The sequence below is a fragment of the Epinephelus fuscoguttatus genome, linkage group LG16, assembly GCF_011397635.1.
Source record: "Epinephelus fuscoguttatus linkage group LG16, E.fuscoguttatus.final_Chr_v1".
NCBI lineage: Eukaryota > Metazoa > Chordata > Actinopteri > Perciformes > Serranidae > Epinephelus > Epinephelus fuscoguttatus.
In genome coordinates this window covers 22,415,478-22,441,331 of record NC_064767.1, presented here as the reverse complement: position 1 = coordinate 22,441,331, position 25,854 = coordinate 22,415,478, and the positions used below count along the sequence as shown (strand labels likewise).

Genomic DNA, 25,854 nt, shown 5'->3' with positions numbered 1-25,854 from the left:
TACCTTATTTATAGGCACCACGTGTTTTGTTGACGCGAGTTGCATCAGTGGTCATGTGATCCACCGCAGCCAATCAGGTGTCCAGGGCGTGGTCTGCCTCCTCAATCAGTTTAGCACAATGAAAGCTGCCCGTTACTCTGCAGCGAAAGATGATCCCCCGTCTCACCTTACATTATGATGTTGTAGCGCTTCGTCCGGGGAGGTGATTTTTGTTTCCGCTGCAGTTTGTGTCGGTGGGAGTGACAGCAGGCAGGCTGCAGCTGTGCACCCATCATCATGCATCCGATGCCTGTGTGCGCCGTCAGCGGTGGAGACATATTTGACTGTATACAGAGAGGAAATATTGAACAGTGTATACAGTTCGTGCAAAATGACCGATCAGTTCTCAAGCAGAAAGGTAAGGTGGAATAAGATGCAATAAGAATATTGATCTGGTCAGTGTTGCGCTTTTATTTGCAGCATATTTGTGAAACCACAGGTCACCACTTCCTGACTGCATGCACAGTTTTGAGCCTCTAACTGTCAGTGATGCTATTTCCTGTTTTTCTCAGTTAAAGCCAGAAAACTGCTGATGGATATTGGTCTCCAAGTGAACAAACCTGTTACATACAACATGTCATATATGTGTAATTCACACTTTGCCTTATGGAATCTGTCTAAGTTATAATGTGCACATAGTTTTCCAGTTTGACATTATGTTGTTCTCAAAGGACCAATTTACACTTTATGGTGCTCCAGTGTCTCCTGTGATTTTGTTACAATGCCAAAGGGAAACCGAACCCCGCTGCAGCTCCTCTGGCACAGATCGAGATGGACAGATCCTGTGACAACACAGCACAAAGTCACATTGTGCCAAAGGGAACCCTAACCCCAGCTCCAGAGAGTTTGAGCGAGCAACAGGCTGACAGACCGTGCATTTACGTCAGGCTTATATTGTCACAGAAACTGCAGATCTGACTGTGATGTGCGTGTGTTTGTCTTCACACAGGCTGGGGTGGCTTCAGCCCGCTCCACTATGCTGCCCTCCATGGGAACCGCGGCCTGGTTGACCTTTTCCTCACTAATGGAGCTGACCCAAACCTGACGTGTGATGCGGGACAGACAGCCTTTCATTTTGCCTGCAGGTGAGCAGTTGGTGTATATTTAGGTCTCCAACATGCCTGGATTCTTGAGGTGACAATGCCAAGATGTGAGGATGATTCATTTTGCTCTGCGCTTCATCTTGTGTGATAACAGTTTGTGTTTTTCCCATCAGGCAGGGGAACATCTATATCATACACCAGATGATGCAGTATGGAGCTGATTTGCGCCTCATAGACCTGCAGCAGAAAACATCGCTGCATCATGCAGTCAGTGGGGGCAGCATGTGAGTGGAGGAACACATCACAAATGTAGTTCAAGATTATTTGTCCCCAGGGCAATTTGTCTTAGAGTTAAAGGTTGCCACATAAAAATAGTGCATAGTGCAGGAACAGACATAAAATGCAGCATAAAGTACAAACATACATTGCATTCATACATGTCTAATGCACATCCTCCTTATGTCCTGGGTTCAGGAGACTCACTGACAGAGGGATGAAAGTTGTTTTTGTCTTGTATTTGTTTGGCTGCACAGTCACACCTAATATACAACGCATGCACTAACTGTTAGTTATCTTTGCCAGTGTTGCAGTGCACTATTTGTGGGAGACAGGAATGTTCCGGTTCACAGATACAGATATGTACCAGGTGACACCGCTTCACCTGGCTGCATCCACAGGCAACACAGAGGTGGTCCGGTATTTGCTCAGAGACCAGGTATGATACAGTCTTTATTCTCACTCACTTACTTACTGACTCGCTCCAGTTGGCCTACAGTAGGATTAAACTTTATCTTTAAATTTTAAATCTACATTAAAATGTTTTTGATGTTAATACTGAGTCTAATGAAGAGGATTTGAAAGTGTACCTATTGCTGCTGCACCGACTGAGAATTAACAAGCAACAGTGTACTGCAACTTAACTTTTAGCTGCATGTAGCTCTTTTAGCCCACTGTTTTGGGTCATAATCCCACACATTTACAATATGGTCACTATTATTAACCGCTCAAAAACTGTAGGAAGCCATTTTCAGCAAATAAGCTCAGTGCACACCCAGCACAACATTTACAGTTACAAGATTTACATCCGTACTTGGGCAAAAGATCAGTTAAATCTTATCATGCTCAGTGCAGATGTGACCGGCTTGTGGTGTACAGCTGCTTCAAGATGTTGTTTTTTTTTTTTTGTTTTTTTTTGTTTCAGAGATGTGCTGTGGATGCAGCCGACCAGCAGGGAGCGACAGCGCTTCACGTTGCAGCAGAGAGGGGTGGCGTGGAGGTGTGCTGGACACTGCTGCAGAGAACAGGGTGCGGGATGCTCTATGTGAAGAACCACAGCGGCCTCACACCACTGGACCTCAGCAAACAGGGGAAAACATTTAGGTGATTCTGCTGTGTTTAGAAATCTCTGGAAAAAAACCCTGACTAGTAGAGCACTGCATGGAGACAGTCACACCCCTCAGTACCTATAGATATCCAGTATGTTCGCATTTCATGATTACTTTTGTCTCTTGGGATCCTGATGCTGATTAAAACATTGCTATACTGTGTGTTTTTCTCCAGACATCAGCAACTCACCAAGCTACTGAGTCGGTACATTAATGAGCCTATACACCACAAGCCCAGAGAGTCTCATGGTGAATATTACTCTGAAGTTATGATCATTCATATAGGGATGAAAACAAGGGTAATGATTATGATGATGACAATGGCGATGATCATAACGGAGCTGTAACAAATGCTGAGTGTGCATTTATGTGTTGAGATTCTCACACATCTTTGTGTGTTTGTCTTTTTCTCTAGTTTTGTATTACTGGACACTGTTTTTTCCGACCCTGAGTGGGGCTGCCATCCTGCTCATAGCAGCCATGTTAGGAGGCTATGGGGGGCTAACCTGTGGTTTGCTCTTCCCCTGGCTGGCCAGAAGCATCTTTACGCAGTACCACCGCATGACCACATATCAAAGGTTGTATAAAAAATGTTGTACATGTGAAATATTTATTAGTAAGTCAGCATATTTCACTGTTTGTTAAATCTCATCTGTCTTCCTCTCAGGTTACCTAACCCAGTCTACTTGGGAACCCTCATAGCAGGTTTGTTCCACTCTCTGCTCTGCTTCTATGGGAAAATAATGCCTAATATCCTTCACGAATGTAGCACACGTTAAGTCTAATGCCCATGCATGCTTATCATCTGGCTTTTTTTGCCCTGTTAGCAGTATGGCATAAGAACCTCAGTGTTGGTTGGTCACTCTGGTTAGGAGAATAATATCTCAACCAAAGGCCATATTTTGAGGTGTAGTGATATATCAATATTAACGTGAACGTGATATTTAAAAATGAAATATCGATAGAATTAAATATACACATGTGATAATATTGTGTGAATAATTAATCACCTATTAAATAATTTCCGTTTCTTTCTATTCTTGCTTTGTCTCCCTCCACCAGCGCCATCTGGTTGCCTTTTCACTATCCATTAATAAGATAAGGTGTTTTAAAAGTAATGTTGGGTTTTCAGGAAATGACCTCTGATTAGTCCTTAGAGGTTGTTTCCCTTTGACCTTTCCTCCAATGTAACCAATTTCCACTTGTACTCCATGAATATCAGACTTTAAAGGGCATAGTGCAGTGACATTTGGTAAGCACATTAATGCGCCCTTAAGAATACATTAGTATTTTGGACTCACCTCAAGCTTTCTTATGAACATTTTCAACTGGCCAGTGCTCTCCTATTTGTCCTGCTCACTCAGACATACACAGTAAAGGCAAGTGTACTCTAAGATTCAGTATATTAAATGACAAGGGTTCATCCTTAACCTTTTGAATGTGTGTGGCCAACCAGTGCTCTGGTCCAGGTGTCCATGGTCCATTTCTCCCTAGTGCTCGGTTTGTTCTGTAAGGTTCTGACTCAGGACCCTGGGACACTGCACAGAGCAGATGCAGACCCTCGGTTCTCCTGTATTGCTGACCTGGTGGAGAACAACCAGAGCCCTCACAGGTTCTGTCCATACTGTGAGGTAAGTCATTTATACTAGTGTTTGGCATACCCCCATGTCTACCTAATGTATCTTGTTATCTATCTGGTTATAAGTTTCTGAATCTAGATAAATGTAAGTACAGCCCTTCTCCTCTCGGTGCATCCCTATGGTCCTCCCCTTCAAAATCTCACATGTCACAATGAATGTGATAATTTCATGTGTAATTAATTCTCTGCCAGTTGATTTTCATCTAATAGTGAAATTAAAAGCAGTAATGCAAATGCAGTAGATCTCTGAAAGGTAGAAAATAAAACACAGAACCCATGGTATGCTTCTAAAGAAGCTGATGGTAAAGTTAAAGCCACAGTAGGTAATTTTTCTAACAAAAAAAAAAAACTTTTACATTTGCTGAAGCATTACTATATTCTGATAGTAGTACATGAGACTGATCCTCTGTGAAAAAAACAAATTCCTCTTAATGCTCAATCTGCAAGAATTCACTGAGCCTGAATGAAAACAACCAATCAGAGCCAGAAGGAGTCTCTAATGCAGTGTCAGTAACTGGTTGTGCACACACTGCACTGCCAACAATAGCGTAGGCAACCAAAAGCTTGCTTACACTGTCACTATAGCCCCATCTCCACTGAACACTTTCGGTGGATGGTACCTTTGGAAACAAAAGTAACCTTTCAGACATACAGTACAGGCCAAAAGTTTGGACACACCTTCTCATTCAATGCGTTTTCTTTATTTTCATGACTATTTACACTGTAGATTCTCACTGAAGGCATCAAAACTATGAATGAACACATGTGGAGTTATGTACTTAACAAAAAAAGGTGAAATAACTGAAAACATGTTTTATATTCTAGTTTCTTCAAAATAGCCACCCTTTGCTCTGATTACTGCTTTGCACACTCTTGGCATTCTCTCCATGAGCTTCAAGAGGTAGTCACCTGAAATGGTTTCCACTTCACAGGTGTGCCTTATCAGGGTTAATTAGTGGAATTTCTTGCTTTATCAATGGGGTTGGGACCATCAGTTGTGTTGTGCAGAAGTCAGGTTAATACACAGCCGACAGCCCTATTGGACAACTGTTAAAATTCATATTATGGCAAGAACCAATCAGCTAACTAAAGAAAAACCAGTGGCCATCATTACTTTAAGAAATGAAGGTCAGTCAGTCCGGAAAATTGCAAAAATTTTAAATGTGTCCCCAAGTGAGTCGCAAAACCATCAAGCGCTACATGAAACTGGCACACATGAGGACCGACCCAGGAAAGGAAGACCAAGAGTTACCTCTGCTTCTGAGGATAAGTTCATCCGAGTCACCAGCCTCAGAAATCGCAAGTTAACAGCAGCTCAGATCAGAGACCAGATGAATGCCACACAGAGTTCTAGCAGCAGACCCATCTCTAGAACAACTGTTAAGAGGAGACTGCGCGAATCAGGCCTTCATGGTCAAATAGCTGCTAGGAAACCACTGCTAAGGAGAGCAACAAGCAGAAGAGATTTGTTTGGGCCAAGAAACACAAGGAATGGACATTAGACCAGTGGAAATCTGTGCTTTGGTCTGATGAGTCCAAATTTGAGATCTTTGGTTCCAACCGCCGTGTCTTTGTGAGACGCAGAAAAGGTGAGCGGATGGATTCCACATGCCTGGTTCCCACTGTGAAGCATGGAGGAGGAGGTGTGATGGTGTGGGGGTGTTTTGCTGGTGACACTGTTGGGGATTTATTCAAAATTGAAGGCACACTGAACCAGCATGGCTACCACAGCATCCTGCAGCGACATGCCATCCCATCCGGTTTGCGTTTAGTTGGACGATCATTTATTTTCAACAGGACAATGACCCCAAACACACCTCCAGGCTGTGAAGGGCTATTTGACCAAGAAGGAGAATGATGGAGTGCTGCGGCAGATGACCTGGCCTCCACAGTCACCGGACCTGAACCCAATCGAGATGGTTTGGGGTGAGCTGGACCGCAGAGTGAAGGCAAAGGGGCCAACAAGTGCTAAACACCTCTGAGAACTCCTTCAAGACTGTTGGAAAACCATTTCAGGTGACTACCTCTTGAAGCTCATGGAGAGAATGCCAAGAGTGTGCAAAGCAGTAATCAGAGCAAAGGGTGGCTATTTTGAAGAAACTAGAATATAAAACATGTTTTCAGTTATTTCACCTTTTTTTGTTAAGTACATAACTCCACATGTGTTCATTCATAGTTTTGATGCCTTCAGTGAGAATCTACAATGTAAATAGTCATGAAAATAAAGAAAACGCATTGAATGAGAAGGTGTGTCCAAACTTTTGGCCTGTACTGTAGTACCTACAGTATACCGTTTCCACTGCAAACAGTACCCTTTAATGTGGGCGGGGTTGTTGTCACTCACTCCTCCGTCCAGCGCTCACTGTATTTCCTCATCTCCAGTGACACACAGTGAAGTCTGCACCTTGTTTATCGTCCACAGAACAAGATTGCACACCAACATTTCCAGAACAATATTAAACAGGTTGCAGTGAGAGTCTCTCTCCATGGGATATTTTAAAATAGTGGATTTGTGCATTAATCCTTCTCAGGCAAGCTCAGGGGTTTAGTATTGCGGGACTCCACAGGAGCGATGCTCTGTGATGCTGTTTTTTTCTGCAAGTGAGGATTAGAATAAATTCAGTTCACATAATCCAGTCAAAATTAAAATACATAAACACTTGAAAATCCACTCATTAGTAAAAGGGTATGTCATCTGAGAGAGACAATTCAGTCGCTTCACAGGCACATCTGACTCTGCCTTCTGATCTGACAGTGTGTTGCTTTTCTCCAAGTCATTGAGCTCCGCTGATGAAACACTGACAAACCTGGATGTGTGCTCAGATGGATTCAGCTTCTCCTCTCCCTCATCTTCCTCTGATGACCATTCATAGTTCAATTCAAAACTTATTTTAGGAAATAAATCCATATTTTTGGCTGTTTGACAGTGGATGAATTAATTAGCCTACAACGCAACTGCTGACCTAACTGACACTAACTGTCAGTTTTGATTTGATTGTTGATTGCAGTCAGCTGTGAGGCGGAGTGGTACATACACAGTGAAATAACCGCGATGTTGTACTCCAATACCATCACGGTTTTACTGTCTCTCGACCAATCAGATTGCAGGGCCGGAACTAACTGTTGTATAATAAAAATTTAAATGATGGTCAAAGTTGTCACATTGGTTTTTAAGGTGTGTTGATGGATTCAGGTCATCAACTCATGCACTGAGTTACGTTACAAGTTACCATTCCATCGTAAACGTTGCCGGCAGTCAGCCCAGTAAAGTTACCTACTGAACCTTTAAAGATGCACATTTTCTCGTTGATGGGCTACATCAAATAACAAGAATGTTGCTCTTCTCCCCACCCTGTCTTTGCTTTCCTCGTAGTTGTTTCAGCCCGACTACACAAAACACTGCAAGTTATGTGACGTGTGCATTAAAGACTATGACCACCACTGCCTTTTCCTCAACCGGTGTGTCGGCCGGGGTAACCACCGCCTCTTCCTCCTCTTCATTCTCTCCATGGTGATTGCCCACATTCTTTTTGTTTTCACGGCAGCAAATTCCTTGTATGACAAGATGTCTGCGGGCAGTCACAGCTTGTCATTGTGGCTCACGTTGTTGGGGGAGGAGTTCTGGGTCGTGGTCATGATGGTTATGAATGCGTTGACACTACTTTGGGAGGTTTGGCTACTGACCGAGCAGTTTGATGCCGTTGCAACGGGAACGACCACCTACTTCAGACAGTGTGAGAGCTCAGTGCGACAGAGGTCACTAATACAGCGATGGGTTATCGTGCTGTCGTTTCTGCTGGAGGGTCGCAGACGGGTTGGCAGCATACAAACAAGAGAGGACAAAACTGCCATAGACATTTAAAACTGTCTTGTGTCCGGCTGTTGTTTCATCGCTCACTTCCTTCCCAGTTTACAGAGTCTTTGGTGTGCACTCAACCTTGTGATAATGTCTTTAGATTCAATAACTCTCTAATGCCATATAACATGTTGTACTTGAATGTAGAATTTGGTGATATCTCAATATTCTATTTTAATATACAGTAGGCTGTAGTGTTGATTCGTCAGCAGTGGCTAGCAGGATAACTACCACTAAGAGTTTAAATGTTCAACTAGTTTTTAGAGACCTCACTGAATACTTTTAAGATAAAAATGTTCTAATAATTAACTTGTTGGTTTACATTGTTCTGTGTTAAGTGTTGGATATTTCCAAAACTGTGTTTTAGCAGGGAATGCCTCCGAGTGAAAGCTTACATTCCTATCTGTTTTTATATTCCACATCAGCATGCTTTTTTTAACGCCATTGTTCTGAATAAAAGTGTCATGATGTAAAGCATTGCTCAAAGCTGTGAAGATTTGTGTACCCATGTAACATTAGCATTAGTATGATAATGGTTAAGAGCAGGCGCACTGCAAGACTTTGTTCCTAACATAATGACATTACCTCTCCGACCTGCTCCCAGTCATTCGGGCCATGGCACTTCCTCTGCTCTCACTAATGAGACATGCTCTTTTCATGCCTTCAATTAAACAGACTCATTTCCTTTGTGTCCCTCAGGACCATATTTCTCGATTATAGATGATGTTCCCCACACCCCTCAGAGGCTGGTGTGTCTGGACTATGTGAGCGGCTACATCACATGGTATTATTTAGTGTCTACTGAACTGCCTGTCATGCATATGGAGTGGTGTGAGTGCTTTTACTGTACTTCTCCATCTCTGGGTCAGTGTTATTGTATTTAATGGCTGCCACTTGTCGATATTTAAATATATTTTAAGATGTACTAATGTATTTTATCTGTGGTTACGTAAGTTTTTTTTTTTCTTTTTTTGTTTCCAGGATGATACCTCATGTGTGCCGTAATGTTTTTTATGCTGTAGGAAAAATATGCTTAATAAAAAACATCACAGAAATCTGCCATTTAAGAAGACTGAATAGAGACTCTCTTTTTATCTAACTGTACAGTGGAAGACAAAGAACTGAGATACTTAACAGCATTTTAGTGACATCTAGCAGTGAGGTTGCTTATTGCAATCAACTGAATTCCCCTCTGCACACCCCTCCCTTTTCAAAACTACGGTGGCCTACAGGTAGCGTGAAAACACAAAAGGCCCTCTCCAGAGCCAGTGTTTGGTTTGTCTACTCTGAGCTAACGTGCAAAATGGCAGGTTGAACGGAGGAGGACCTGCTCCGTATGTAGATATAAACGGCTCATTCTGAGGTAATGAAGACACAACTATTCTTCACACTGGACTTTTAAAGGTCCAGCATGTAGGACTTGTAGGATCTATTGTCAGGAATGGAACATAATATTCATAATTATGTTTGGATTACTTGAAACTAAGATTTGTTTTCGTCACCTTAGAATGAGCCATTTATATCCATATATGGAGTGGGGCCTCTTCTGGAGTCGGCTATGTTGTTTCCACAGTGGCCCAGAATTGACAAATCAAACACTGGTTATAGATAGAGTCATTCGAGTTTTTGTGTCAGCCACCATAGTTCTCCGAAAAGTTTTGCACACGGGAGAAATTTCAGTTCTGCAACCTCATTGCCAGGCCAGCCACTAGGAAATATGAACAAGGCATGGCAAATCAAATGTACTTATACTGCACATTTCAGCAACAAAGCATTTCAAAGTACTTCACATAAAACATCAAAAGCATCAAGACAAGATGCAAAAGAAATGCATCGTAAAAGGACTTTTGAAAGCAATTCATTACAGAACAGGGGGACTAAATTTTCAAAATTCAGCCACACCCACACCAGTGGTGCGTAGACTTTTGCATGGATGCCCCTGGGCCTTGGGCCGGGGTCATCTGTGCCCTTTGACCCCTCCTAACGACGGGCCTGCCTATTGCAAGATGCCACTAGATCCTACACACTGTACCTTTGATGCTGTCGTTGGTGAATGTGGAGCCAGTTTTAGATACTTTGTAAACTACTGGATAGATGTGTAATATAGTACTGTGTCATGTCATATGATAAAAAGTAAGTGTAATAAACATAGTCTGTCTGTCTCTAAAATGTAGTTGACTAGAAGTGTAAAGTAGCATAAAATTGAAATACTCAAGTCCATATGTGTTAAAATCATGCTTGAGTACTAGAGTAAATGTCTGTAGATACTTTCCATCACTGACTGTGTAGCTGGAGAGAGACTGGCATTGAAAGGCTTTTTAAATTCAAAGCTTGTGCCCTTCCCTCTTAATTTACATAGTCGGATCACTAACAGCCAGAGCATTGATTTTTACTCCGTTGTGAGTGGGAAAAATGTACAGTAAAAAAAGCTGAGGGAGAAACCCATAATATTTTTTACATAGAAGTCAGCAGTTTTCACTTCTCCATCAGGGCAGCTCACTTCCTTAGAAAGAGACAGACTTAAAAAAAATTCAAAAGAGGAGGACAGCAGGAGAGCATCGCATAGCTGTGTTTTATTTCTGTGTAAAGTCGCTTCTATCACAGCAGCTGCTTGGGACTGTTTGATGCGTTCTTATGCAGCACAGAGAGTCAGGCTCCAGACTCAGAGTCGTCTGGTCTGCCCATCTGAGATGACATGGCAAGTAATACTCGCATGACTGTCTTTATTTCCTTCCTTCTATCAGAGTCTGTTCACATCAGCATTCTTCAGGCTCGCGTCATTGCTGTGTTACTGATGGCAGCTATAGTAGTTCCTTCTCTTTGGGTATGTGAATGTCATTTGATTTGGTTCTTGGTGATTATCAATTAAGCAGAGGATTGAGGTTTCAGTATTGCCATTGTTTAGACTCGGAGTGTGCTTGTGTGTGTGCCTGTGTGTGTGTGTGTGTGTGTGTGTGTGTGTTGTGGCTCTAGAGATGGCCCCAGTGCAGAGGGACACACTGTGCAGACAGGTTCACTGTCATGAGATCATCCAGGACTCCTCTCGCCAGTGACAAACCAAAGGAATTGGCAGGTAAAGCTCTGTCTTTTTATGTGTTAGAGCAATGATCATTGTATCAAGAAAGGTGATGACCTATTGTGTTGTGTACTGGCATGATATCAGAGTTTTACTACACGATTAGCATGGCCAAAAGAGTTCACAATAATGATATTATCGCAGTATTTCTTGAAATTTGGGGAAAAAAGAAGGAATAATTCTATCAGTCAAAGTCAAATTTAGCTCTGTTTATTGTGTATTTTGTCCCTTTTAGGGGAATTAATTACTTGTACACTCTAAATATGAGTGTAGGGAGAAGGGGAGAGAGGATGTAACCATAAATGAACAAAAGCATGAAAATTACATTTAATGGATCATGAAAAGGCAACCATATGATGCTGATGGAGGGAGACAAACCGAGAACAGACAGAAACAGAAATGATTTAGGAGACTATGGATTATTTTTCACACAATATTATCATATGTGTATTATTAACACAACATCAATATTTCATTTTTAAACATTGTGGTTATTGTCAACTTTGGTATCTCGCAACACCCTTTCATAGAGTCCAACTTCCTGGCTATCTGAGCTCTCATATAAAGTTAAGCTCTAATTTTAGGGTATTTATCCGGCCCCACACCATTTCTCTACCATATCTAGGAGTCAGGGTAGTTTTGAAAATATAAAGAATTAAATCCCCATAGTTATGCCTCTACTGTCACTCCTTTATAAAGCCTTTATTAGAGCAGTGTATGGCAGGAACCTTTTGTCATTGATTGTTACGTGTGAGCGAAGTAGGTTATTTTTCCCTATGAGAAAGCTCAGTCAGCAGTGTCCCTGTACTGCATTTTACTCTCATCCAGCATTTATCTGCTTTATCACACCCAACACAACCCAACCAGGCTGAATAGAAACAAGAACATCACACCCTTAAGTGTTGTGGCTTTCATCCTACAGATTGCTGAGTGACTGAGCGATGTGGCATTTCCCCTCGGACTATAAATCCTGAGCCTGAATGACTCGGGTTACTCAATATGAGCGCTGTGCAGTGGAGTTTCGTCAGTTTTTCACACGTGTCCATCCAAATGTATTATACATCTGCAATGGCTTATAGGTGCAGACAATATGTGCTCTGCATCAAACATTTAATGGCCAGGATGGTGTCAGTTAAATCAAATGTATTGATCTGAGGTTGTACTTCAGGTACAGAGGAGACCATAATCAAATCTCCATGAGCAAACAGCTGGAGGGACTGTGAAGACTGTGGAGCGATGCAGGAGCCAATGTAAAGAAATGGGTGACAAGACAGAGGACACACAGCCAGACATATTTATAGACGGTGAGAAACTGATACTGAGAGTGTGCAGCAGGAGGCAGAGAGACAGACAGGAGAGGAGAGGGGAGAGAGAGGGAGTGGGCAGGGCTCTAGGTATGTGAGAACAACAGCACGCCGGGCCAGTGGGACGGACAGGGGGAGTGAGACGAAAGAAAGGAGGGGAGGCAGAGGAGAGTGTGTGGTTAAGTGCTTGTAAGTGTGCGTGTGTGAAATCAGACAGAGACAGTGTCCAAGTGCTAGACAGTGAGCCGGGGAGAGAGATGCTCGGAGAGGATGAGGAGTAACAGGGCGAGGCAGCAGCGAGAGCCTCTGAGTGTGTGTGTGTGTGTGTTTGAGGAATAGTGTGTGAACAGAGGGATGCAGTCATGTCTCTGTGAGAGGGAGCAGCACAGCAACGGTAACCATGCTGAGCCCCAAGATAAAACAGGCACGCCGGGGTAAGCGCACTCCCCTTTCTTCCATCCCTTCATCTCTTTTCTGCCTTTCCATGCTCTCTTGCTTCTTTCTCTCTGCAGCCTTCTCTCTTTTTCTCTCTTTTTCTCTCGCTGTCTCTGCAGAGCTCCATTTGTCCTGCTGTCTTTGCAATAATGTAACATCAATATTGTTGTCAGTGCTTTCATTGATAATGACATCAAAAAGGGGGGAACAGCGCCATGTTAGTAGCACCGGTGTCATTCTGCATCCCTGTGACAATCAGCAATGACCTGAGTTTTCTTGCATGATCTCAAGTGTTGAGGCTTTATCTTCGTGTCCAATGCTCATTGAGAGTTAACAGGCTCTACTACGGAGTGATGTAATCCCTCATGTCTCCTGATTATACTCTCCTCATTCCTGGAAGATTTGATCCTGGTGGAGATACTGTGGGTTGTAGTGAACATGGCTGCTGGTAGGATAATCCACCCTCCAACAATGGCCGGCATCCTGACATGTTCACACCTGAGCACATGACCACATCTCTATTTGCTCAGGGTTTATTGGGTTAGTTCTGGGTTGGCGTGGTTTTGACAGGTGACTCTAGATCAGAGGTGGCGAAAGGAATGCAGGGCTCTCCGCTCCTGTAAATCACAACAGCTGACTGTCAAACATAGTTCCTCTAACGCCGGGTAAAACCCACTTGTGACCAGTGAAGTCGGGACGCCGCACATACATGCCTCTCACATGACTGCGTGAAGATGAATAAGGAAGCTGTAAATCACAGGAACAACCCCTGGCACTGCAGATCATCATGATGCGGAGTATAAATACTTCTCGTAGCAGGTGGTTGCTATAGACAACCGACACACACTGTGTCAGGTGACCTGGGGAGTTGTGACAGTTGCCAGCTTATCTCAAAGAAATAGATTAGTATTGGGTTATAGGGAAGATTATCCACAAAATTGCTGTTACAGTGGCATTTCCACCCTGACAGGAGAGTGTCTTTCACATCTTTGTATGAAAATGGACATCCCAGAGTAATGTATTGGCTAGCAGCAGCTCCAAGAATCCTTCCTTGTGTGTATGTGTGTTTAGGCACGTTGTTGTTTTATTTCTCACCTGGCAGCCGTCTTATTCTAATCCAGCAGTAAAAGTAAGGCCATAAAAGATGATGGGAAGGAGAGGTGCCTCGTCCTTCTCCTTGAGCACAGTTGGAGAGTGCAGTAGCCACTTCACTTTGCTTGCCACGTTTTGTGCGCTTGCCATCTCTCATTTGCTGTAATGGTATTCTCCTTTGATTAGATTCCCAGCCCTGCTCTCCTCTGACCCTTTTATGCAGCATCATACAGCATCACAGAGCTGGATCTGCACTCAGAAGCCGAGATATTGGAGCAGAATCCTAAAGTAGTTAAGTGGTGTAGGGACTTACAGGAAGTTATTGGTAAAACTCGGATGTGGTTGAGGCTTCTGTCATTATCCGTGTGGCTGGATAACTGCCAATATGAGGACCTGTGAATGAATAATACAGTGCTTTTGTCAAGAAATGATTATGTTGAGACACCATAGGCGCAAAATTACCATTAAGACTTCATGACATTTTATAATTTCTTAAAGATTTTACTAATGAGACTTTGTCCAATCTGAAGGTTTGATGCTGCACCATATTCATCCGAAAATATAAACATGATCTCATTTATATGATAATAAAAAAAAAGCCCATGAATAAGTATCTGATTATGAATGATCAATGATAAATCATACTGATATTAGCTAATAATTTAATTCTTAATATGAAGTAAATTGCAGAATTTAATATCTAAAAGTTTTACTAGTGGTGATGGAAAGGACCTTAGTGCATGTAGTCAAGTACAGTACAAACTTGTAGTGTACAGTAGGTTATTATGTCCAAGTCATTGTGTTTTAAATGTTGTACATCACTACATTTCAGATGGAAAAACTGCTTTTTACTCCTTTTCATTTGACAGCTATAACTACTTTACAGATTAATATTGTAAATGTGATGCACTCTGTTAGATTAAATTACCCAACAGTAAATAATGTGGTTAAAATTTGCTCCACTGCGACCAAACATAACAGCCAAATGCTACAGTAATGCATCGTTAATAATTAATGTGGTTATGATGTAATGTAACACTGACTGGGGCCATTTTCATACTGTACATAACAAGTGCTGGAATATTACTAAGTACACATTTGAGGTACTGTTCTGTACTGTATGCCTCTACCACAGTACAGTTCAGAGGGTAATATTGTACTTCTTACTCTACTAGATTCATTTTACAACTTTATTCACTACTTTCTTCATAGATTAAGATATTGCATTCAAAATATATGATCAGTTTATAAAACATTATGCACTGTTATAGATTAATCTACCCAAAAGCACACATGATGGTGAAAATTAGCTCCACGTCACCCGACTACAACAGTAATAAATAGTTCCTACATGAAACTGCTCACAACAAATTTTGATGATTATTTTGAGTAACCAGGTCATGATTTCTGGAAAGAGACATTGATGTTGAGTTTTTCAGATGTGTTTCTTGGCGCTTTGAGCACCACAAGCCGAGTGCCATCTACAGTAATTCCATTATATTCAAGAGAAGGCAGACATCTCTACAGCTGATATCTCCAACACTCAGACACTTACACCACACAATCTAGACTGATAAATAGCACTACAGGTGAGAGGAAAATATGCATTTTTTATTTTTGGGTGAACTGTCCCTTAAAATACATTCTCTTGTCTTCTCTTGTCACATATTTTGATATTTTACTAATCTAAAATTTTGAATGCAGAGCTTTTACCTGTAATTTTCAAAGTGTGGCATTATACGGATTGTAAGTACAAGATCTGAATACTTCTTCCAACACTGATTATCACAAATAATGTCATAGTTTATTATGTTATTAAATATGAGGTGATGCACTTTGAATAACATTATTTCCTGAAAGGGCAACACTTTGATACGTGTACACTAACAGTTCTTTGCTGACAGTAGATTTAAAAAAACAAAGCGGTTCCTCTTTGAGATTTCCTGCCTCTTTTTGTACGAGACACGGCCATGTCCGCTGTATTTATAGCTCCTGCTCTGCCTGCTCCTGCTGTCAGCGTACAGTTTTGTTAATGACTGCTTCACGTGGTCTCTGGTCTTGTCCCTTCCCAGCAATCATGACTCTGCAAATGAAGGACATCCAGAAAGGGGAGAAATGAAAAGAGGAGTCCAGACAGAGAGCTGATAAGCGAGAGAGAAAGAGAGGAAGCAGGAGAGAGATTTCAGTCCAGGCCCTTGCAGATACCTTCACTGCTGTCCTCAGCAGAAAGCAAGATGCAATTAACAGGAAAAAAAGATGCCATTGATTTCTCTCTCCTCTCCATCTGCCGTCTGTTTATCTCTCTCCCTCTGTCTCCCTCTCCCTGACTCCCCAGAGATCACTCTACTGTCACTGTTTTTGCTCTATACCTTTGGCATACCTATGCTAATATACTATAATCCAGGCTTGTAATCGGTCCGTAGCAGTTAAAACACAACCTGGTCCAAAGCAAAACTCTTCTCTGCACTGCAATGAAATTAGAAATGATAAATGCCCTCATTAATATCTGAAGCACATAATAAAATGTAATGGAATAGAGAGATAGATTTCATGTTAAAGCAGGATGTCTGCGCTGCAAAATGGAGGACATGCCTTGGTAGATTGACTTAAGAGGAAATCTGGATGCATGGTCAAGCCTGTGGGCTTAGCTGAACCCAAGAGAGACTTCTGTGAATAATGATTCAGGATCGTCTGTGGGTGAATTTTTAGAATAATGGCAAAACAACATAGACAGAAAATCCTAAAATAACATGAATCCTCTGTCTTCATGTAACTGTATGCCTTTATCTCACTCTGTCTTTCTTTTATTCTTATGCTCATGTAGCACGGTCCAAGAGCATGGTGCTCGGAGAGTTGTCTCGGGTCTCCAGGCCCTGCTCTCCTCTGGATCAGGAGAAAGCACTGAAGGCAGGCTGGCTGAAGAGACAGCGGAGTATCATGAAAAACTGGCAGCTGCGATGGTTTGTCCTGAGGACCGAAGCTCTGTATTTCTACAAGGACCAGGATGAAACTAAGGCACAGGTGACGCTCACAGAATAACACATGTACAAGACAGTTACCAGATGTCACCTGGTGCCCCAGGAGGCTGCACTGCTGTGTGCTCGGATTAATTCTGGTTGGAAGCCTGATACATATTCAAGCTTCATGAATTTGTCTGGTTAGTGTTTTCCCTCCGGGCCAGTCGATCCATTGTGCTATCCAACTGTGTAAACGGCTTATTGATTCCTTTAAATCAGGCAGTAAAATACATGTTGTAGCCCTCTAGTAAAATGTAGCACTTCTCTGCATTATGTGACAGTGACTTTTAAAGCTACATGCTGTTATCTTTTTTTTTTTTTTGAAGGAAAACCCACAAAATTATCATTTGTATATGAATTACTTACCTCGGGTTACACTGAGGACAATGTTTTTCTCACAAGCCTCTAAGGTAAACAAGGAATCCAAAAATGGAGAAAATGATTGAAATTCGGGTTGGATCGGGACAACAAAGCTATATCCAAACACACGTTAACAAACTCTCACATTTAAGCATCAGTCTCACATGGAAAAGTAACCCACCTGGGCAAGTGTGTGTGTTTTAACTCCAATAATGGAATTTACGAGCAGAATACTCATGCAGTAATGTTTTAAATCGCAAGGTTTTGGCGTAAATGCATGGGTTTGGGAAGTACTCAGCATACAATTGGATAAATGAGACTTGAATTATACTGCACAAATTGTACAAGAGTTTGTAAACAGATTTTTTAATATAGTTTTGCTGTTGTTAATTGTGGCCCCCATTCACTCTAATTCATCAAGAATTTTCTCTATATTTTGATTCTTCGTTCACCATGGAGGAATGCGAGTAAAACAAAGTTTTCCTCATGAATTTTAAGATAACATGAGGTGAGTAACTGATATACAAATGATCATTTTGTGGGTGGAGTGTTCCTTTAAGACAACCCCATACTCTCCATTAATGTTATAGTGTGTTGTTATTGCCCTGACACACACCGATAATGTGGTAACTAGCTGCCCTGTGGTTCTGCTGTAAGCACTTAGTAGATGACCTTTGAGCCTATCTATGCTGGAAGGATCAGAAATGCACAGTACAGGAAGCTCCACAGGGATAAATAGATGAAGAGATGTTTCCCTGAGTCATCCCTCCCTCCATCATCATTACCTCTCTCTGTTGGACAGATGCCCAGAGCTCAGTGTACTCAGAACTCTATAATGTTTAACATGCACTACACGTCCAAGTCCAGAACCACTAATTGATTTCTTGTTTGGCCCTTGAATACCGTTAGTACAGGTGTTTTCCTCATGCCTGGCCGCCTGTCAGTCTGTCTTTCTATCTGTCTGTCTCACACCTTCCTCTCCTTTCTCCCGCAGGGTTGTATTCCTCTTCAGGGCAGTCAGGTCAATGAGCTGCCTGCCAATCAGGATGAGCCTGGTCGTCACCCGTTTGAAATCGTTCCAGGTGAGTTGGCACAGACGACTTGGTGTGCAAGGAAGCGAGTCAGTAAGTAAGGCTTGTTCAAGTGATGCTGAGCCATCTGTTTATTACTAAGTGTCATCCAAGACAAGATTTTTTTAAAAGCTATGTGTTAGACTAAATCCTGAGGTGATGAAGCACATCTGATATAACTTCTCACCAGTACCAAAACTTATAATGTTGTTTTGCAAAAAAGACATCAAGATTAAAGCTGGAGTCTGACTAAGAGTGCCACAGAGGGTGATGAAACCCAAATCATCAACATCAGTGCATATACCACAACCACTAGAACGTTAACCTGATACCAGGTTTGCTGTTAATCCAAAATGGCATCTCTCTATGTTGCTTGAAATTATGATCATACCATACACACAGCAGGTAATTTCCACTGCGTAAACCTCGCCGCCACAGAATCAAAGTGATGGATGGAAAACAGAAGTAAACCAATAGCTACATATGAGTCACAGGCCGCAACGCATGCATGAAATATGCAGAACAGCAGAAAGGATGTGATTTCCACGGTCGTGTGTCCGAGGGTACAACAACGGCTTCATTCATTCCTGCTGTTGACAGCGTGGGGTTGGCATGATTACAGTCTGAACAGTGGACAGTATGTACAGTAGAGAGATCAGAAGAAGAAAGAAGGAAAGAAAGAAAGAAAGAAAGAAAGAAAGAAAGAAAGAAAGAAAGAAAGAAGTTGGAAGACATGATACAGTTTGCTTAGTTACTTGCTGTGATGGTAGTGTCTGTATGAATCTCATGGACTAGCATCTTGGGTTGTATCAGCATAGGTTCACGTGCAAGCACCCGGTCTTCGTAAGGGTCACCACTGCTCAGTTCTACTGAGGCCAGAAGTTCAACATGGGTGATTACTGCAGCAGGTTGAGTAACATCCTGAGAATTTATCCTGGGGATGTTTCCATTAATGATTGTAGTAAGTACATTTTTTAAACTTTGATCATCAATGAGGGGGATGTATTATAGAAATACTGTAACGCCACAAGTCTCCCCCTGCGACTCTCTGTGTTGCCCGGATTAACAGGGTCTTTGTGTATTGTATCAAAGGTCCTGTAGAGAAAAAAAAAATTCATTGAAACACCGTGCACAAAAACACTTGTGACATTTTCACCTATCATGTCTGACAACACTGGTATGTCATCTCTCTCTCTCTGTTCTGCTGCATTGTCTCAGCTTTTGGTGGAGCATAAAAAGTAAAGTAAGCTCTTCCTCACTGAATGTACAGCACATTACCTGTGTTTAGAATACATGAATGTCAGCAGATTTAGCAGCTACTGCAGGGCTGTGTCGGGCCAAATGGAACACACTGCATCATTATCACATGTGTTCTCTGCTGTGGGTGTAAACAGTTAGGCTGCAGCAGTTTAGTGTTTTTAATTATGCATGTGGCCTTTCTGTGTTTTTGTATGTTTATGCATCTTCAAGGACCATTTTAGTGTTTACAGATTAACTCATTTACTATGTAGACAGGGGGCTACCTGAGTCAATATTATATTGATAATTCAGGCAGCACATTTTAAACGTATTGCAGCTCTGCAATTCTGCAGTTTGATATTGATCTGTGATTACTTTTTAAATAATGAACTATGCAGAATTGTTGACTAACACATGCGGTGATGTGCAATGATCTGGAACATGAATGTTTTCCTCATCCCAGGCAGCTGCTGGTTTCAAATCATCTCACAGCAGCATTAAACTCAATTTTGATGGTCGTGAAAAAAGATAAGATGCTTATTCTGATATACTACCCTCAGTTCACCATAAGGCCGTTACCATACAATAAAATGGAGACCAATGGCTGCTTGTAAATTAAGAAAAACCCATTCAGAATCTAAAAGACAACACTGTGCTTTGGAAAATGGTTAGCAGTCATGCAAACGATGTGTGGTTTGTAGCAAATGAGGTAAAACATGCAAACACACCAGTATGGTCTCATAACAGTTGCTGAGGAAAAGGTCCTGGACAGAAAGACAAAAGAGGCATGGTGCATTTGCTGGTGTCCACAGGGAACACTACGCTTTCTGGGTCATTTCTCTCACACACAACACACTATGCACCACAATGCAGGACGTAGTAATGAATGCAGGTACTGATAGCAACCCCTACCAAACCCACTCGCAAAAATCTGTGTCTTTTGGATTGCATTTATAGGAAGGATTTCATCACTAAGAACATTTTTATGAATGGTGGCTTTGCTGCTTTTATCTCCATCTGTAACTGAGTAATGCTTCCACCTCTTCAAAAGCAAGCGATTAAAAAGTCACTGAAAGGGAGAGAATTTCACAAAGTGTAATCAAAGCTAAACTGAACTAAACTAGAATGTCAAACTAAAATGTCAAAGCGGGTGGTATCAAGCTGTGTGCAGCCAGAGGAAGGAGAGGCAGGGAGGCAGAGCTGCATGGCTGCCTCTTTGTACTTTACAGGGGTGCTGGAGCTAATAAGGTTGTATTGGAAATACTGAGAGTTCTAGTTGGTAAAAGCGACTTCTTCGCAGATGATACAGTTTGTGTGATCAGCAAAGTGTATTTAAAAGTGATATCTGCTCTATGAGTGTATTCACATATTTGAAGCACAGTGGCTTTGAGGTGTGTTAGTCATTTTGTCCTATTGATCCAGGAAGTAATGAAATATGTTTGTGTTTTCAGGGGGAGCTGGAGAAAAGGATCGAACAGGCATAAGCCACGAATCATTCCTGCTGATGGCCAACTCTCAGAGTGACATGGAGGAGTGGGTCAGAGCTATACGTAGAGTCATATGGGCTCCGCTTGGAGGAGGTGTGATTATTAAACATTCACGCAAACACAACAAAAATTAAGCAAATATATTATTAATGCTTTAAAGAGGGGACGTAAACTTCTTGGGTACACACAAGGAAACATTTTGTGCTACTAATGACCTGATTTAATTTTCTGTATGGCTGCAGGTGTCTTTGGGCAGCACCTAGAGGAGACAATGTTATACGAGGCCCAGTGTGGCCATCAGCGGCTGGTCCCTGTGTTGGTCGAACAGTGCGTGTGTTTCATACGCGAACATGGGCTCCAAGAGGAGGGTCTTTTCAGGGCCCCTGGACAGACCAATCATGTTCGAGAGCTGCAGGATGCATTTGACCGTGGCGAGAAGCCAGTATTTGACAGGTGATGCAATGGGAGGGGGCATTTTATCTACAATAGCATGCCAAGCAATCATCTGTTCATAACTGTATGTCTACTCTCTGTTTCTTACAGTACCACAGATGTCCACACAGTGGCATCGCTACTAAAGCTGTACATACGGGAGCTGCCGGAGCCTATAATCCCATTCTCCAAATACACACAGTTTCTCTCCTGTGCTCCACTTCTTACCAAGGACAAAGCAATGGTAATTACATGTCTGCTTAACATTTAACTTGTGTATTTCCTGTTCCTATTGCCTTGACAATAAACATGTCTTGTTTTTCTTCAAGGGTATTGTAGAGCTTGGCAAACAGGTGAAATCCCTTCCTCAGGTCAACTACAACCTCCTCACATACATCTGCAAGTAAGTCATCACCGCCCTGTTTTCTGCTGTATATTTCAGTAGTTGCTGAGCCCACAGATATGACTGTGATGGGGTTTTTTGTTACTGCTATGTCACATTCACTGTTTGATGACTGAGGATTTGTCGGCCTGTCACACAAGAGAAATAACGTTCATTACACCCACACCCTCGTCATCAGGGGAAGTGACATCACATTGATTGACTCTGAGTGTGTATAATTGCATGTCTTCTCTGCCTTCTGCATCTATTTAAATATCATCAGCTGAACCCACACACCAGCCAGAATCATGACTCAGTCCTCCTTTTCATTAGTTTGAATTTTACTAGACAGGAACAGAACGAGGGATGATTTTACACAAGTTCTGCTTTTGCTACTTTCTTGTCAGGTTTCTGGATGAGGTTCAATCTCACTCCAATGAGAATAAGATGAGTGTTCAGAATCTGGCTACTGTGTTTGGACCCAATATCCTTCGACCCAGAGTTGAGGATCCAGTAACCATGATGGAGGGTTGGTGACAATGTCAACATATGTTAGTGAGACAGGCCACCCCAAAATAAAATATATATTATATATTTTTATCCTCTTACCTGCTATTTATTAATCTAGTTTTGGTTTCAGTTGAAGATATCAGCCATAGAGATGTCTTCCTTCTCTTGAATACAATGGAACTAGATGGCACTCTGCTTGAGGTGCTCAAAGCACCAAAAAAAAATACATTTGAAAAACTCAATAGCAATGTCTCTTTACAGAAATTATAACCTGGTTACTTCATATAGCCCACAGATTGTGTTGTGAGCAGTTTAATGTAGGAACTATTTCCTGTCTACTGATCAATCCTGTCAACTGTTTCACCTTGCAGAAAAAAGCATGCATCTACTGCTAGACTAGCTAGCACCACTGAGCTAGCTAACATTACAGCTCAGCTGAAGAGGATGGCATTAATATTTATATCTTGCGCTGTTTCGAGCCTCTCATCCATAAGTAGATCCACACTTCCCTCTGTGAAGTGATATGGTGGGCAGTTGTAGTTCCATAGAAAGAAAATAGATCTGCATCTGTGGATTATGTTGAGTAACCACGTCATAATTTCTGGAATGAGACATTGCTGTTGAGTTTGTTTTAATGTATTTTTTTTGGCACTTTAACTACCACAAGCTGAGTGCCATCTGGTTTCAATATATTCAAGAGACAGCAGACTTCTCTACGGCTGATGTCTACAACACTCAGACACTCAAACCAAAACAATCTAGACTGATAAATAGCACGTAAGAGGAGAGGAAAAATATGTATTTCTGATTTGGGGTCAATTGTCTCCTTGACCTGCAGACTATATTTGCTTTCCAATATAGTTCAATGTACAATGCCATGAAACATTTCAGGCAGGTAAATACTTATGTGTATATGTCTTCCACAGGAAGTTCACAGGTGCAGCACCTCATGACTGTGCTGATCAGTGAGCACGCCCGACTTTACCAACGGGAGGAGCCAGAAACTGAGGCCAATATTCCTCCTCCGCAGCAGCTGAGCCCTATTCAGCGGTGCAAAGTGGAATGGGTCTCACAGGAAGACACTGACACCCCACCTTCCTCAGGTACAGGCTCCAAAACCCCCAAAGAAGAGCCCCAACCTTCCACCCCTTCTTCCGACAGTAAGCTGATTGCACCAAGCCCTGTTACACCCTCGGAGAAAGTTGAGGATGGTCAGATTGAAGGGAAGGGCAAAGGTCAGTCAGAAGTGGATGGAAAAGCAGATAGCAAAACTGAAGGGAAAGGTGGAAGTGAAGTAGCTGTTAGCCCCAGTAAACAGTCTAAAGCCCTGCCCTCCTGGAGGTGCTCCTTCAAAGGCAGTACAGCATCTGGGGGGCCCAGGGGAAAAATAGGGGGGTCGGCAGGTGATGTGTCGGCAACTGGTGGAAGTAACTGGTTGATGAACGGCTTGTCGTCCCTCCGAGTTCACAGGCGTACAACCTCATCTGGTGAAAGACTTAAAGACTCTAATCTAAAGGATTCAACCCTTTCCCTTAAAGAGACCACTCTTAAGGACACACAGAGAGACTCTGATGACGACTCCTCTCAAATGCCTCTGTCTCATAGAGCCCTCCTCCAATCCCACAGACTGTCTGCCTATGACAATGTTGCCCCATCTAGTCTAAGCCTGCCTGCTGACACCTCCTCCATCTGGACGTCCTTTGAGATCTCGCTGGCAGAGCCAGAGGGAACCGACAAGGCAGTAAAATTAGAGCAGGGTCAAGAGAAACCCACAGAGGCCAGGGACAGTACAAGTACTCTGGATCAAAGTGCAAGCGGTGCTGAGGATGATCTCACAGGAACAAATGAAGGTCTCTCCAACATGCTGACTGAGCTCAAGCAGGAGCTGAAGAAGCAGAGGATGAGCTACGAAACCTGCATTCGCAAGTAAGTATGAGTCACTCATCATTTCCTGTCAAATCACTCATTGAAATCACCACAAGTTGTTATTTATAACCTCCTCTTTTCTTTTTTGAGGTTGGAGGAATCCTGTTCTAAGTACCAGTTCCAGGTAAACCGCCTTGAGGAGGAGCTGGACCAGGAGAAGAAGAAGTTCCACATGCTGGAGATCCGACTCAGGAACTCGGAGCGGGCGCATCAAGACGCAGAGAACCGAAACGTTCTCCTCCAGAAAGAGATGGAGGAGTTCTTCAAAACCCTCGGAGATCTGACCACAGGAGGAACACAGACCAACTAGACCAGACCAACCTGCCTTCATCTGGTCCATCAGAGGAGGAGGAGCTTGAATACTGGGAAGACCAGCCAGCCCCAAAGCTTTTAAGACCAAATACCTCTAGTGCAGTACTACTTGCCATCGTGTCCTCTTTAGTACAGCCGTCTTGTGCCTACACTGACCAGTGCCGGTGCCAAACGAGAATTCCTCTGGACCAAGCAAGCATTTTACCATTCCTTACCATGTTACATCATAGGTCATGTAGCTGATTATTTATTGACTAAATTCCTCTTTAAGAAAGCAGCAAAAGCCTTATTGATGATATGAGATATAGTTTTCCCATACACACCCTGTTCAGTCCCCCTTAAAACTCATAGTCTTGAAAAAAATGTTGACTTGACAGGAAAAAAAGAACAATGAGACATTAAAATTCAACTCTTTTATTTGCTGGAGTTGAAGGTAGACAGTTTCCATTTCTGATGTATATAATTGGTCTGTTAGTGAGGCAATTTCAGATCCTAAGGCTAAACTTCACACAACTGGCTTGATCAAATCACACCACAACAGGTTTAACTCTTTGCTGCCAGTGTTCGCTGTCAAACCATCAGAAGACTGCAGCATCACCCCAGTAGAGCTGAATGGCTTTCCCGTCTTTCCTCTAAATATACCTGCACTAAAACCAGATGTGCTCAGAGAAAACTCATGCGTAGTCTATTCTATCGTTTCTATTTTTGAGGAGATGGGAGGAGAGGAAAACGACTAAAAGAGGAAGCCACAACAGTCAGTTGAGGCGTGGCCCAGAGAGGGTCAGGATATGCGTCACAATCTCCAAAGTGCATTCTGGGAGCTGATGCTGGGGGGGGGGGGGGGGGGGGTGTAACTGCCTGGAGTGCCCAACCATGAAAAGGGCAAAGGGACAGGTTGGGAATTTGAGCCATCAAATACATCCAAAGGTTACCATGGCAGGTAGCAAATGCCTGTTTCCTGACTCTCAGAAAACATACATACATCTACAGTAAAATGTACAGATCAATCACTGACTATACTAATCTATGAATTATATTGCACAGAAAACAAAAAAAATGAAACAAAATGCATATAAATAGTAATTCTGAATGAAATGTACATTACATACAATAGACGCCTCCTAGCTTGAAATAAATAAATAAATAATGCAAATACAATTAAAAAATGGATCTTCTTTTTCGCATTTCTTTCAAATAATGTGTGCCATGATACTGTATCTTCAAAAAATGTGTGTTTGAGTGTGTGTGCA

General features: G+C 42.3%; 2 protein-coding genes across 5 annotated transcripts; both read left to right on the top strand.

The window, feature by feature from the left end:
• Window positions 1–72: 72 nt before the first annotated feature.
• Window positions 73–9,017, top strand: si:ch211-223a10.1 (putative ZDHHC-type palmitoyltransferase 6). Its single transcript, XM_049601001.1, has 10 exons — window positions 73–397; window positions 989–1,124; window positions 1,256–1,366; window positions 1,665–1,797; window positions 2,284–2,462; window positions 2,643–2,716; window positions 2,883–3,045; window positions 3,135–3,217; window positions 3,908–4,098; window positions 7,480–9,017. Exons 1-10 carry the CDS (start codon window positions 277–279, stop codon window positions 7,966–7,968), a joined length of 1,680 nt encoding a protein of 559 aa, XP_049456958.1. The 5' UTR covers window positions 73–276; the 3' UTR covers window positions 7,969–9,017.
• A 1,467-nt stretch (window positions 9,018–10,484) lies between these two features.
• On the top strand, window positions 10,485–24,617 carry arhgap22 (Rho GTPase activating protein 22). 4 transcript variants are annotated; one of them, XM_049599596.1, is made up of 11 exons: window positions 10,485–10,660; window positions 10,936–11,035; window positions 16,694–16,890; window positions 18,241–18,328; window positions 21,007–21,135; window positions 21,285–21,495; window positions 21,586–21,718; window positions 21,804–21,877; window positions 22,264–22,385; window positions 23,293–24,292; window positions 24,383–24,617. In XM_049599596.1, the coding sequence occupies exons 1-11, from the start codon at window positions 10,658–10,660 to the stop codon at window positions 24,600–24,602; spliced, it is 2,277 nt and encodes a 758-aa protein (XP_049455553.1). In that variant the 5' UTR covers window positions 10,485–10,657; the 3' UTR covers window positions 24,603–24,617. The 4 variants fall into 4 exon arrangements, with proteins under 4 accessions (XP_049455553.1, XP_049455552.1, XP_049455554.1 ...); XM_049599595.1 differs by lacking the exon at window positions 10,485–10,660 and adding an exon at window positions 10,742–10,786; XM_049599597.1 differs by lacking the exon at window positions 10,485–10,660 and adding an exon at window positions 12,207–12,342 and having other exon boundaries at window positions 10,930–11,035.
• The last annotated feature ends 1,237 nt before the right edge of the window (window positions 24,618–25,854 follow it).

Bases quoted from the DNA above. Each gene is read 5' to 3' on its own strand.
- si:ch211-223a10.1 (XM_049601001.1), top strand. From the start codon at position 277: ATGCATCCGATGCCTGTGTGCGCCGTCAGCGGTGGAGACATATTTGAC. The intron at 1,798-2,283 runs GTATGATACAGT...TTTTTGTTTCAG, and splicing joins GGTATTTGCTCAGAGACCAG to AGATGTGCTGTGGATGCAGC. The intron at 3,046-3,134 runs GTTGTATAAAAA...TCTTCCTCTCAG, and splicing joins CGCATGACCACATATCAAAG to GTTACCTAACCCAGTCTACT.
- arhgap22 (XM_049599595.1), top strand. From the start codon at position 10,757: ATGGCAGCTATAGTAGTTCCTTCTCTTTGG. The intron at 21,719-21,803 runs GTAATTACATGT...TTTTTCTTCAAG, and splicing joins TTACCAAGGACAAAGCAATG to GGTATTGTAGAGCTTGGCAA. The intron at 21,878-22,263 runs GTAAGTCATCAC...CTTTCTTGTCAG, and splicing joins CTCCTCACATACATCTGCAA to GTTTCTGGATGAGGTTCAAT.